Source organism: Microcebus murinus, chromosome 19, assembly GCF_040939455.1.
Source record: "Microcebus murinus isolate Inina chromosome 19, M.murinus_Inina_mat1.0, whole genome shotgun sequence".
NCBI classification, from domain to species: domain Eukaryota; kingdom Metazoa; phylum Chordata; class Mammalia; order Primates; family Cheirogaleidae; genus Microcebus; species Microcebus murinus.
Window position 1 is genome coordinate 3,200,451 of NC_134122.1, and position 13,684 is coordinate 3,214,134.

The window sequence follows — 13,684 nt, forward strand, 5'->3', positions numbered from 1 at the left end:
GAGTCCATATACAGTTCTTATGGAGACAGTGGGTGAGTAGTTAGGTTGCCTCTTCACCATAATAGCAGTGTCTATATAAAATCACACTGCGTTTATGAATTGTGTCTCATAATATGAACTGAATTGGAAAACATGGGGAAAGGTTTGGAAGTAAGCCTTTGTCCATAATTATTAATTTAGGTGTTTGTGTAATTTTAAGAGTTTGCATGTGTCACCTCCATTTTTTTGCCTATACTTGTATCCTGAAGATTGCTGAGGAAATGTGTATGCAGGGCCTTGGAAGAAGAATAATCTTTAGTCTCATATTCTGAACCGCTAAGTATAAATTCTTTCTTTTGTTTAAACTTATCCCCATTTGTTTTGGCAAGAAATAACAGCTGGGAAACATAATCTAAGAACAAAATATGATATGTGACATGTTGCAAATAACAGGAAACTGTAAACTGAGAAAAATTAGCCAGTCCTTGGTATCACGTACAACCCTGCACATTACAAGTACTCAGTCAGGATCATTTAACTTTGTTTCCAACATGAATTTCCCATTGATCAAGAGTGTCTTTGCTAGAGTCTGATTAGCATGACCCTGTCTTCAGTGAAATCTCCTAGCTAGAAGCATAAATTATCTCAAAGATACTCAGCTCTTTCACTTCATGTAGAGTCAGAAGATTCTTCACATTTAAACAAGATGTACTGCAGACTTAACTAACAACTAGCACTGCAGCTTCTGCCTTCCTGTCAGTAGTACATATTTACCAGGCATTTCTAAGAATGAAGTGACTATTAGAAGAAGTCAGTGGCCCATTTAACGGGTCTGGCTAGGACAGTCACAGCCAGCAGTCATGTAAATATGACACTTCACCACATCTGCAGGTACAAACCACGCCAGTCTCTTCACAACCCGAATCACCCCAATTTGCTTTTACCCTATCCACAGTCATCTCAAATGGCCCTAAGCTTCAAGTCAACAAAAAACAATCTGTCCAAGTTACCAGAAACTTATTGTAATAAGTATTCTTGAAGAATATGTTTACATAGATATATTGACAGTATTCAAGAATATTACATTTTTTTTTTTTTTTGGCTGTTAACTTCAACAGGCAAAGAATATTACTTTTGAAAGGTTTTTTAGTAAATTGGTACTTCTCATGAACTGGTCACTTGGTGAATGAGCCTAATGCTGCTTAAAACCCTATAACTCAATTTAAAACTGCTGGTTTAGTGGGTCTATCACTACGACAATAGGAACAGATCCAGAAACTCCTACCCCCATGCCTCCTAGGTAGACCTACTCTCCAGTTCTGAAGGCTGCAGGCTTGGGGAAGGGTATGGTGGCTCATGCCTATAATCCCAGCACTTCTGGAGCCGAGTTGAGAGGATAGCTTGAGGCCAGGAGTTCAAGACCAGCCTGGACAACACAGCAATACTATGTCTCTACAAAAAAAATTTTAATAATTAGCCAGGTGTGGTAGCATGTGCCTGTAGTGCTAGCTACTCGAGAAGCTGAGGCAGGAAGATCCTTCAGCCCAGGAGTTTGAGGCTGCAGGAGCTATAATGATGCTACTGCACTCCATCCTGCTCTTGTTCTTTTAGAGACAGAACAAGACCCTGTCTCTAAAAAAAATTAAAAAAAAAAAAAAACCACCAAAGCCCCCTGCAGATTCCAGTGTAAAAGAAGCCCATCTATTTGGGAATTATCTGAATTGTACTACAGAGAATCAGGTGGCATAAACTGGGAAACTGAGAATGAAAAAACTTAAAGTTTCACAAGCAATAGTGATCACAAAAACACAAACCTCACCTTTCTCCTAAGAGATTTTGAATTCAGAAGACTAGATGAGGCCCAAGAACCACCAGTCACTGTGACGGAGGTGGGTCCACAGACAAGGTTTGAGACACAAGATACAGAATGAACCCCAAGCCGCATGGGCAGCCCTAGAAGGCCCATTGCCTATGGACGCCACTCAAGTGCTGCCAACCTCACTGTCCCAGCTGTGTTATTCTGGCAGGACACAGAAGACAACTCTCCTACCCTCCCATCCCAACAGTCCTCCAGCCACACTTCCCTTCCGTTTCGAGATATTTATCAGCAGCTGCCTGAGGAGCCTTGTCCAAAACCTCCACTTCAAAATTCTCTTACACATGATCAAAATAAAAATCCTAACATCATTTTCATGAGCAGTTTTAAATAAACAGCACTCCTTGATGAATCTCTTATATCACAACTTTAAGAAGGGTGAAGTCTCCATAATGTAATTTTTAATTTTTCTTAAAAAAAAAATCACATATACAAACCTCATATTAGAAAATAACCTGAAGATGAGGCTCCCCCTGGTCACTAAACGTTCCCAGTCCAAGACGTGCCCCACTTCCACACAGCGTTTCTTAATGACAGAAAGCCCCATCCAAAGCGCAAGCAAGACAATGTCACTAGGAATCAAGGGGGTGCCTCTTCTGAAAGGACTCAACTCCTCCTCCTCCTCACTCACTCTGGAAGCTCTGACTTCCTGTGTGCACATATCTCCTCTAAGATGGCTAGGGCTCAAACCCAATCTACAAAAAGCTGATCCAGCTTCTACCTCCAACAAAACCTGTTCATCTTCCTTTGTCAATAAAACTCAAATAATTTTTAAATTCTTACATCCATGTAAGCTGTCACAGAAAACTATATGGTAAATATAAATGTTTAATAATTATACTATTCTTATTAATTCATTTATGATAAAGTAAAATAAGATACATGTTATATTTCCTTATATCTAAGACTCAACTGACTCAAATACACATCCTGGTTTCAGTGAAGTGCATCTTTGCAGAGATATGCAAAAAAGATGTGTCTTAGAATCATGAAATAATATGGTAACATTTCTAAGAAACCTTAAAAGTCTGTATAATTAATGAAATTACAAATAAAATGGCCAAAGACAAAATGGCCAAAGACAGAATTGTAACGAGACACATTTGAAAATTCAGGATATGGTGTTATTTCCTTTTGAATATATTATACTGAGACTATCAGCCCTCAAGAATGATGCTATTGGTAACAGGGACTCTAAACCTTCCTAGAGGCTGGGCGCGGTAGCTCACGCTTATAACCCTAGCTCTCTGGAGGGCCCAGGCGGGCGGATTGCTCAAGGTCAGGAGTTCAAAACCAGCCTGAGCAAGAGCGAGAACCCGTCTCTACTAAAAATAGAAAGAAATTAATTGGCCAACTAATATATATAGAAAAAAAATTAGCTGGGCATGGGCATGGTGGCGCATGCCTGTAGTCCTAGCTACTTGGGAGGCTGAGGCAGGAGGACTGCTTGAGCCCAGGAGATTGAGGTTGCTGTGAGCGAGGCTGACACCATGGCACTCACTCTAGCCTGGGCAACAGAGACTCTGTCTCAAAAAAAAAACAAATAAAATAAATAAAAAATAAACCTTCCTAGAGGGTGACAATGGCTGGGGAGGTTGGGGGGGTGGTGATAACAGAGCACAGTCATCCCTAGGTGTCCCAGGGAAAGGCAGACCACACTGCTCCATCACAGCAGACCTTCCGGTGGGCTGACGTGCGCATTCTGATGCTGCTCTGTCTGCCCTTGGCTTACTCCATGTCTCAGCAAGCCATCATGTCCTCCAATTCAAATGTTCTCCCCACTCTGCTGTGACATTATTCCCTTGCTGCTCCCTTCCCCCAACCTGGTCTCTAGCGCTCCCTGAGCCATGCTATGCACTGCACAGCTTTTGCTGGCTGTCTGTAATGTGTGTCCTGCTCACTCCCTGACAGATAGTTGCTGCCCTCCTCATGCTCCCACCTGCCTGCCTGGCACCCTCTGGAAGTCCCCAGCATCTCCAAAGCGTTGTCACTGGTGCCCTCCCCTGCTTGCTTCTCCAAGCCTATTCCTCCCCAGCTGAGTAAGTGATGCTCTACCCGACACATCACCACTCACCCACACACCCACCCTAGTGGCAAAGTGCACTGAGTCTCCTGTTCCCACTATAACCAGTTGCATCCAAGCTACTATCTCCTCCAGCTTAGACCACTGCAGGTGCATGCTCTCCTCTAATTCATGTCTCCACACGGCAGCCAAAACAAGCTTTGAACAACATGAAGACTTCAAAGCATCTCCCTGCAAGCCAATGGTCCTCCTTCCATCCAAAGCCCCTCTGAGCTGGCTCCTGCTCCCCAACTTCTACTCATACTGCTCTCCCCTTCCTCCAAGGTGCCTTTCTCACTGGACCTCTGCCAGTTGCTACACAAGCCAACACTCTCCTGGTACCTGGGGCTTCTTCTCAACTTTCTAATCTTGCCTTTGAATCTCCCTTCCTCAGTGTGGCCTTCTCTGATGGCTCCACCTAAGGAGCCATGTGTCACCCTGTGTCAATCCCTGCAGCAATCCTGCTACTACTTAGACCTTTCAGAGCAGCTATGTTATTTGATTCCTGCTGCTACACCCCCAATTCCATGACAGTGGCGAGCTCTACACCACTTACACCTGCATTCTGTGTGCCTACTCCAGCACCTGAGCCCACAGGAGACACTCAACGAATTAAGTGAATGACCACATCTTTCCCCTTTTTCAACTCTTGTCGAATGATGCTAGAATCCTATAGAAACATGGAGAGGAGAAAAGCAAGAGCTCCTTGGTCAATGACCATGCTTAAATCATTCCATGAAGAGCTCAACCAGGCACAAGGTGATTGGGCATCAGGACCCTGATTTGAATTGTTTGGTACCAAATTTGGTTGGGTTTCAAAAGATCACACCCTAAAGCATGACAAAAAATGCAAGTTAAATTCAAGGCTTCATATTTTTCTTTTTTTCATTAAATAGACCTAGATTTTCTGTGACTGCTTATGCTCAACGTGTGAAAAAATCTGTGGATTTCAAGAGGCCAGATGTAATTCAGAAAATTCAAGGAAGATCACAAAACATATTCTATGAACTATACAGATAAGCTGTATAAGCACGGGCTGGTGAAACATGACTGGCTAGGGCTCAGAGCTGCGGGAACACAGGATGCAATCTAAAAAGAGCTTTTGGCTTTGCAGACGAGAAGCTCCATAGTCTTGAACAACCAAATCCCCTCAGGGCCTCAATTTCCTCAACTATAAAATGGGACCTAGAATGCTGTCTCTCAAGAGGCTGTTGCAGGAATAAGGCAAAACAGAGGGAGTGAGATCACTTAGAAAGATGCCAGGCAATCCCTATGCTGCTGGCGCCCATCTCCCTGCCAGTCCCCTCTGGCTCCTATACCTACGTGAAGCACTAAAGGCTGTTCCTGGTCATGTGGCCTCACAGACACACGTGGGCACAGTGCGCCCAGGGCCCTTCAGAGCCAGTGGTGGAGGTAAAAGGCAGAGGGGTCACTCAAAGGCAACCTCCAAAGGCATCTGTTGTGGATCTCTCAAAGTCCACGTGGGTTCTGATGGGAAGGCAGCCACTAGGCAAGCATACAGCTCCCGTGGACAAAAACACTTCTTCAGTTTACCATGATACTGAGAAACTGAAAAAGAAAGAGAGAGAGACAGACAGACAGAGTAAAAGAGAAAGAGAAAGCGAAAGCAAGAAACACAGAGACAGGGACAGAGGAGAGAACTGGTTTTATTTCTGCCAGATGTCTGGAAGACAGATGCCTCCCTTAGCTATTCTCCAGAGCTGGCGTTCTCAACTAGAGTGACTGTGCCCCTAGGGATACCAGTCTGGGCCCTTTCTGGTTAACCCAACCAGGGGGAATGAGGAGCAGCCAGGGTATTGCCCAACATCCCACAGGACACAGGCCAGCCCCACAGCAGAGAGGAACTGAGCCTCAGACCAGAGGGCTCTGGCCCCGATGTGGGCGAAGAGATGAGCTGAGCCTGCCCTTGACAAGCGCACCTCAAGCTCAGGCCTCTGGAGCAGCGGCAGGACTCAGAGTGAAGGGATTCTGACTCTGAGTTGTCAGTAATGGAGAGAGGACGGTGAAGGGGGGCTGGAGAAGATTTTAAAAGAGTAAGGAGGGAAAATGTTAGATCAGGATTTCACTGACTGTTAAGCACAGGACATCTTGGAAAAGCAAATGCTTTCACTGCAAAGCCAAAACATGCTCCTGGTTATATGCAGGCGCAGCGATGATGGCCAGCACTAGAGTCCACGCTACCGTCCTTTCAGCGAGCAGTGGAAAAGGAAAAGCAGGAGAGACTAGGAAGAGTGTGGTGCCGGATCCCAGCTTTGTGAAGGCCAGCGTTGTTCCTAGAGTTCACAGGGCTAAGCTAAGGGAGGTCTGGGCTTTGCTTTACATTCTGGATTTGGACTTCAAGAACAGGACAATCCTGGCAACAAAAAGTATTGTGAAGAGAGAAGCATATCAAGGAAAGTTATAGGGGAATTATCAAAAGAAATAAGGAAGTGGTAAGAACATTAAGTAGTTTTTGTAGTTTTGAGAACAAGTTTTGTTACTTATACATACCCACCTCCCTTCTTTTTTTCAAAGAAGAATGTAGCAAACAGAGCTAGCACCTGGCCAAAGACACCTCACCATTCCTATTTTCTGATTTCATCAAGCACAAAGAGAAAGAGACTCAATTCTCTCTGCTTCCCAACAGATTCAAAACTCCTAAGCTCTGTAAACGATGTCAATTTCTTATTATTGACAAACGTACCATGGTATATAACCAGAGAAGCTGGATGAAATACAGGATATACAGGAATTCTTTGTACTATCTTTACAACAAATACTTCAAAATAAAGTTTTTAAAAACCAAAAACCTAGGCTGGGCACGGTGGCTCACACCTGAGAGGACAAGGCAGGAGGATTGCTTGGTGTCAGAAGTTCGAGACCAACCTGAGCAAGAGTGAGACCCCATCTCTACTAAAAATAGAAAAACTTAGCCGGGCATTGTGGCACATGCCTGTAGTCCCAGCTACTTCAGAGGCTGAGGCAGGAGGATTGCTTGAGCCCAGGAGTTTGAAGCTGCTGTGAGCTAAGCTGATGCCACGGCACTCTAGCCCGGGCAACAGAAGTGAGACTCTGTCTCAAAAAAACAAAAACAAAATAAAAACCAAAAACCAACTTTTTCTGAACATAATCCCCTTGCTTTCTTCTGAGTCTGCAGAAATATATGAAGGGCTTGGAAGGTCAGGTTCCCAGCACCAAGCACAGGTAAGAGAGGTAGCTGCTCATGGTCTTTACTGACCAGCAAATGTCCTCAGACATGAAGCAGCTGATGTGTGCACAGTGAAGTCGACAGAGGAATGCATTCCCCCTCTGAGTCCTAAATTAAGAGAGCCTCTATTTTGAGATGCAAAAGGAGCTATTTTCCTACTCACATCTTGGTTTGTTAGGTGGGGAAGGTATACGGATAACTTCTATTTTATAGATGGGAAACCTCAGAGTTTCTCAGGGAGAAAGAAGACATGTGAAATCATCTATCACGTCAGACATAACATCCATCTATTCAACACAAATAGTTCTCAGAAGATAAATATCCTTCATTTGACTCTAACACAAATCAATGGCCTTCTGCTGACACTGTCAACTCACTAACACACAGGAAGTGTAAACAATGGCAGTCTCTCTGCTTCTTGTGATCCCGGAGAGGAAGGTAAGTCATTCCCATGTGCGATTCTCTCCATCAACAAAGGGAGCCTGCCAGAGGCGGCTCAAGCCTCCTTCCTGTCCCTCCCACTACCAGTCATCACAGAAAATGTGACCATTTAGAGAGCTACGCATAAAAAGCACGCGTTATCTTCCTAGAACCTACTGACAACACTCTTAGTTATCAACACTTACTACAAGCATGATAAAAATCCACAGAGCAAGGAGCCCACTGGAGACCCACGGCACCGGGAGCCAGGGGCAGCTTACCATATTTGGCACGGTGGTGACTGAAGCATTCTTGATGTCTGTGGGGAAGGCAGGCAAACTGTTGACCATGTTCTGCTTGCCGGGTAACTGGGCGTTCACTCCAGTGGCTCCCATTTGCTGCCCTCCAGCTTGACTAAAGGGCTGTCCGAACGGACTTGTGTTACCGGTCATGCCCATCTGGAACAAGAAGAGGCATTATCAGTCACCGTGATGCGATCACATACAAAAAGAAGGGCCTCAGAAATGTTCACTTTGACCACTGAAGCAAAACTTGTTATTTCCTGTGAAACCCTCATTTCAGTTATAAATTAAAAGTTCATTATCAGGATTCACAGTTAGGATTATTAACAGAGCAAGTTGCTCAAAAGGCTACATACTATTCCAAACAGCTACATCTCCCTCCTCATCCTAAATACCATCTCAGAAGGGGCAGCATTGTTTTATCTTCACCCTTGGCCATACCCAGTGCCCCAGCCCCTCCTACCCCAACAATGGCACCAACACATTAAGAAAACCATTTGGGGGCCAGTATGGTGGTCCATGCCCATAATCCTAGCACTCTGGGAGGTCAAGGCTGGAGAATCACTCAAGGTCAGGAGTTCAAGACCACCCTCAGCAAGACAGAGACCCCTGTCACTACAAAAATAAATAAATAAATAAATAAATAAAAATACAAAAATTAGCCAGGCAACTAAAAATAGAAACAAAAAATTAGTTGGGCATGGTGGTGAGCACCCTGAGGCAGGAGGATCCCATGAGCCCAGGAGTTTGAGGTTGCTGTGAACTAGGCTGATGCCACAGCACTCTAGCCTGGACAACAGAGTAAGAATCTGTCTCAAAACAAAAAACAAAAAAAACCCAAACCAAACCCAAACAAGGAAAACCATTTAGAAAACAAAACCTTCCAGATTTGCTGACCAAAGGGAATTCCTTCAGTTTAATACTTAATTACCCCATAAGTAATTAGTTTCTTTTAGGTTCTCCATCAGATTTGCACTAAGTTTCTATTAGTTCAAAATGCATTCTATACTAGCAACGAAATGATGTAACTTCTGTGATTTGCGTTAAAGTACAGTGGATTCTTGAACAACACAGGTTTGAATTTCACAGGTCCACTTATACACAGATTTTTAAAAATAAATCTCTTCTATCCCTACTTCCACCTCTTCTACCTCTGACACTCCTGAGGCAATAAGACCAACTCCCCCTCTTCCTCCTCAGCCTACTCAATGTGAAGACAATGAGGATAAAGACCTTTATGATGATTCACTTCCACTTAACAGACAGTAAATATATTTTCTCTTCCTTAGGATTTTCTTAATAACATCTTTTTTTCTCTGGCTTATTTTATTGTTAGGAATAAAGTATATAATACATATAACATACAAATTTTGTGTTAATCAACTGTTTATGTTACTGATAAGGCATCTGATCAAAAGTAGGCTATTAGGAGCTAAACTTTGGGAAGTCAAAAAGTTATACACAAATTTTCAACTGTTCAGATTGGCACCCCTAACTACCGAGTTGCTCAAGAGTCAAATTCAATCCACCAAGGCAGGAGGAGGTGGCAAGACAGGGGCATAAATGAAGAGAGACTGGTAACATACTGTTAACTGCTAACCAAGTGACAGGTGGTAAGTACATGGTGTTATATTATCCTCTCTAACACAGTACATGTGTAAAGTTTCCCATGATAGTTTTTAAAACATTTTATGAAAAATAAAATGTAAAGTAGATAAAGGCAAGAATGAGAAGGAGGAACCCTCGGCTATACTTCCACAAAGGCCTGCAACCCACCAGAATTCCTCCAATCAACAGACCCGGGCCAGGCTCCCTCATGACTCCTCAGATACCACCGCTATAGGTAATTTCAGGAACTCCCAAAGTGATATCCCAATGCTTACCTTTCCCCGTATGAAGGAACAAAGACTAATCATTAAGAAACTAGATGTTCAAGTTGCTGCCTTTGCTTTTTCACAAAGTTGTAATATTCTACCTGCTGTCTAACATACGCTCTGCATTTCTGGTATTGTGCTCTGTTTGATGTTGGACTGGGAAAAGAAGACCTCTAAGAAGTGAGAGTTTTCATCAAATCAGAGCTCTGTTCTCTCCATCAGCCTCACCAGTGTGTCCACCACTTTGGGTAATTTACATTCCTTCTATGGACTTTGATTTTGCCTACTGTAAGATGAGTGTGGGTACATCACATTATTCCTTTCAGCGCTGGAAGGCTGCAAACAAATTGATGCTCAACACAACTGACCCTTTTCTACCCACATAAAAACACAAATAAAACTAAGTGTCACCAAAAAGACGTTGCTCTGTGCATTTCATACACAGGTAGTTTTGTTCTACATGAAGCCCTCACAGTTAACAGGTCTCACCTTTTTGAAAATGATCAATTTCTACTCAAGTAAACTGAGACACAAATTCTTCACCAAGTCTATGAGCCAGGCTTAACTCTGAGTTTAAATGACTTAAACATGGTGAGATTGGTGGCTCAGAAAATATAAACAGCATTTCTGATTCTCAACTAGGTTCTTTCAATTGTTATCTAAAACTTAGAAGAACTGAAGTAGGAATTTATATTTTCAGAAAGTACTACATTAATTCCATGTAGCAACTGCCACTCTCAGAATTTGTTTTTATACACGTAATCAAACTGCTGAAACAATATTCTTAGAGGCACAGAATTTGATAAACAAGAACAAAACCAAAAAATATAGCTTTTCCCCCCTCAGTTCCTAATTTCTCTACATTGGACCAAATATGTCAGAACACATGCATTCACTCATGCTTGATCAATCCGTCCTTAAGTCAACCAGTATTTACCAAGTGCCTGCCATGAGCCAAGCCCAGTTCCGAGCATATGTAGATGCAACTCTCCCACTTGTGAAGGAGCTTGTCCCTTATATCCATCAATTTGGCAAACAAGAAAAATCAATGTCATAAGGAGTTCTGATTTAATCAGGATATGACCAGTATCAGCCAACCAAAGCAGACTGGGGGGCGGGGAGGGGGGCAAGTAACTATGCTCCACTCACACCAAATGCCCAGGTTGTATCACCCCTCCTGTGAAAGAACGGAAATAAATACCAAGATGCCAATGAGCTCTAAAAGGGGTCCTATGGGTCTCAAAGCTCATGTGACCTGTTTCAAAAAATTTATTTCTGACTGGGCGTGGTGGTTCACACATGTAATCCCAGCACTTTGTGAGGCTGAGATGCGAGGCTTGCTTGAGGCCAGGGGTTCAAGATAGGCTTGGTCAACATAGCGAGACTCCATCTGTATAAAAAGTAAAAAATTTAGCCAGCCATGATGGCGTGTGCCAATAGTCCCAGCTACTTGGGAGGCTGAGGCAGGAGAATCACTTGAGGTCAGGAGTTCGAGATCAGCCTGAGCAAGAGTGAGACCCCATCTCTACTAAAAATAGAAAAAATTAGCTGGGCGTGGAGGCACATGCCTGTTGTCCCAGCTACTTGGGAGGCTGAGGCAGGAGGATCACTTGTGCCTAGGAGTTTGAGGCTGCAGTGAGCTATGATTACATCACTGCATTCCAGCCTGGGTAAACAGAGTGAGACCTTCTCTCTTAAAAAAAAAATTATTTTTAAAACTTTCCAAATATTTTTGACAATTTTCCTAAGATCACCTTGCCAGGGTGAAAATACGGGAGTGTGTGGTCAGGTTAGTGATACTTGCCTGGTTAAGACTCTGGGGTACCTTCTAAACTGGTCAATTTCAAAGGTAACCAGGCATGTCTGGGAACACTCTGACAGACCTCATCAGGAAATCTATTTGCAACTTTTCTTCTTGGGGTGAGATAACACAACGGAGAAACAGTTTCAACATGGTTTTGATTCTCACAAGGTGAGAACCAAGGCAAAGTCAAACATCACGCAGGTTAAGTCGGGAACATTTAGCCCACAGGGATAGATATAGATATCGATTTTTTTTTTTTTTTTTTTTTGAGACAGAGTCTCACTCTGTTGCCCAGACTAGACTGGCATGGTATCAGCCTAGCTCACAGCAACCTCAAACTTCTGGGCACAAGCAATCCTTCTTCTGCCTCAGCCTCCGGAGTAGCTGGGACTACAGGTATGCGCCACCATGCCCAGCTAATTTTTTCTATATATTTTTAGTTGTCCAGCTAATTTCTTTCTATTTTTTTTTTTTTTTTTTAGTAGAGACGGGGTCTCGCTCTGCTCAGGCTGGTCTCAAACTCCTGACCTCAAACAATTCTCCAACCTCGGCCTCACAGAGTGCTAGGATTACAGGCATGAGGCACCGTGCCCGGCCTGGGGGGTGCCCATTTTTTAAAACAGAGGAAGAAATCTCATACTTCACCTATGACAAAAACAAACAAGACCAAGGCTATCAGGGCAAGGGTCTCTGGCACCAGGGCCAGCCCCAGCTTCTCCTCAACAAAGCCCGCCAACAGCGAGGCTCCAAGCAAGGCTGCCCCAACCCCAAACTGTCTCCTGGCAGAGCCTGGTAGAACTCCGTGCCCCAGTTAGGCTGCAGTTTTAGGTAAAAGCCATTTGCTTCTAGGGTCTTGATTTCTGAATTCCTATTTTGTATCTATTCTCCACTGACCAAAGTGAACATCGTATCGTGGTGTTCAGGTCTACACTCACACACATACTTTTCAGCACCAATGTTCAAAATCAAATACTAAAATCAAGATCTCTAACTCCAACTAAAAAAAAATCTATATATTTCTTTTAATTTCCCAACAGTTACTTGATAATAATTCAGTAAACTTGGCTTTATTTTCAACTAAAGTCTGTCAAGCTTTGGTTTAAGGTTGCTAGAGAACTTCCATATAACCTTTTAAATAAAACTCAAAAAGAAGAAGAGAGCAGAAACAGCCAACTATTCAGCTAATGGTAAAATTATGTAATATATGAACAAATTAAAATTTATGAAATATTTATATCCTACCTCATTCAACAACAGCTTGTACATCTTAAAATGTTCTTTTACTCTATTTTTCTAAACGGAACCCCTTTAAGCATTTAATTCAGGTTTAATCTCAGAAAACAGGAAAAGTTAACTACAGTAAGTACCTAAAAAAGGACAAGTTCTCCCATAATGAAATCTAAATTAAATAATGCCTTGTAGTTCAACAAAGTTTTACTATGAAAAAGAATCATGATCAAGCATATTAATCAATCATTTGAGAACCTACTTATTACTTCATTGTCTGTGCCTATGACTTCACTGAGACAATAAAAATATGTAAACTACAGTCCTTGTGTATAAAGAAAGAATAAACTAGAAAAGAAGAAGAAAAAATACTACTGCTGGTTCTTGAGGTCTCCTCAACTCCAACCACCCTGCAGCAAGAATGGGGGTAAGCACCTTCTCAGCCTCAGCATGACTCTGAAGTATGAGCTCTGGTCAGGAGACTTCTTTAGAGCTCAGCTAGAAACTGTGAACAATGCCTACACCTGTCTTTATACTGGAACAAAGACAGCACCCGCAGCAAATTCTGGTGGCTGTGCACAGACCATCAATCAAAACCTGCTAAGTCCAGGCTGGGCGTGGTGGTTCACTCAAGGTCAGGAGTTTGAAACCAGCCTGAGCAAGAGCGAGATCCCGTCTCTACTAAAAATAGAAAGAAATTAATTGGCCAACTAAAAACATATAGAAAAAATTAGCTGGGCATGGTGGCGCATGCCTGTAGTCCCAGCTACTCGGGAGGCTGAGGCAGGAGGATCGCTTGAGCCCAGGAGTTTGAGGTTGCTGTGAGCTAGGCTGATGCCACAGCACTCTAGCCCGGGCAACAGAGTAAGACTCTGCCTCAAAAAAAAAAAAGCCTGCTAAGTCCAGAGCTGTGTGGCAAGCAGGTGAATGAC

The 13,684-nt window shown here is 43.1% G+C and overlaps 1 protein-coding gene across 4 annotated transcripts in view; it reads right to left on the bottom strand.

The window, feature by feature from the left end:
- Positions 1 to 13,684, bottom strand: part of CREBBP (CREB binding lysine acetyltransferase) — a 136,969-nt gene that overhangs the window by 72,734 nt on the left and 50,551 nt on the right. For all 4 annotated transcript variants that reach the window (XM_075995030.1, XM_012743675.2, XM_075995029.1 and 1 more), the window contains exon 3: positions 7,827 to 8,003. In XM_075995030.1, the coding sequence (XP_075851145.1) occupies positions 7,827 to 8,003 (177 nt within the window). The remainder of the gene's footprint in view (positions 1 to 7,826; positions 8,004 to 13,684) is intronic.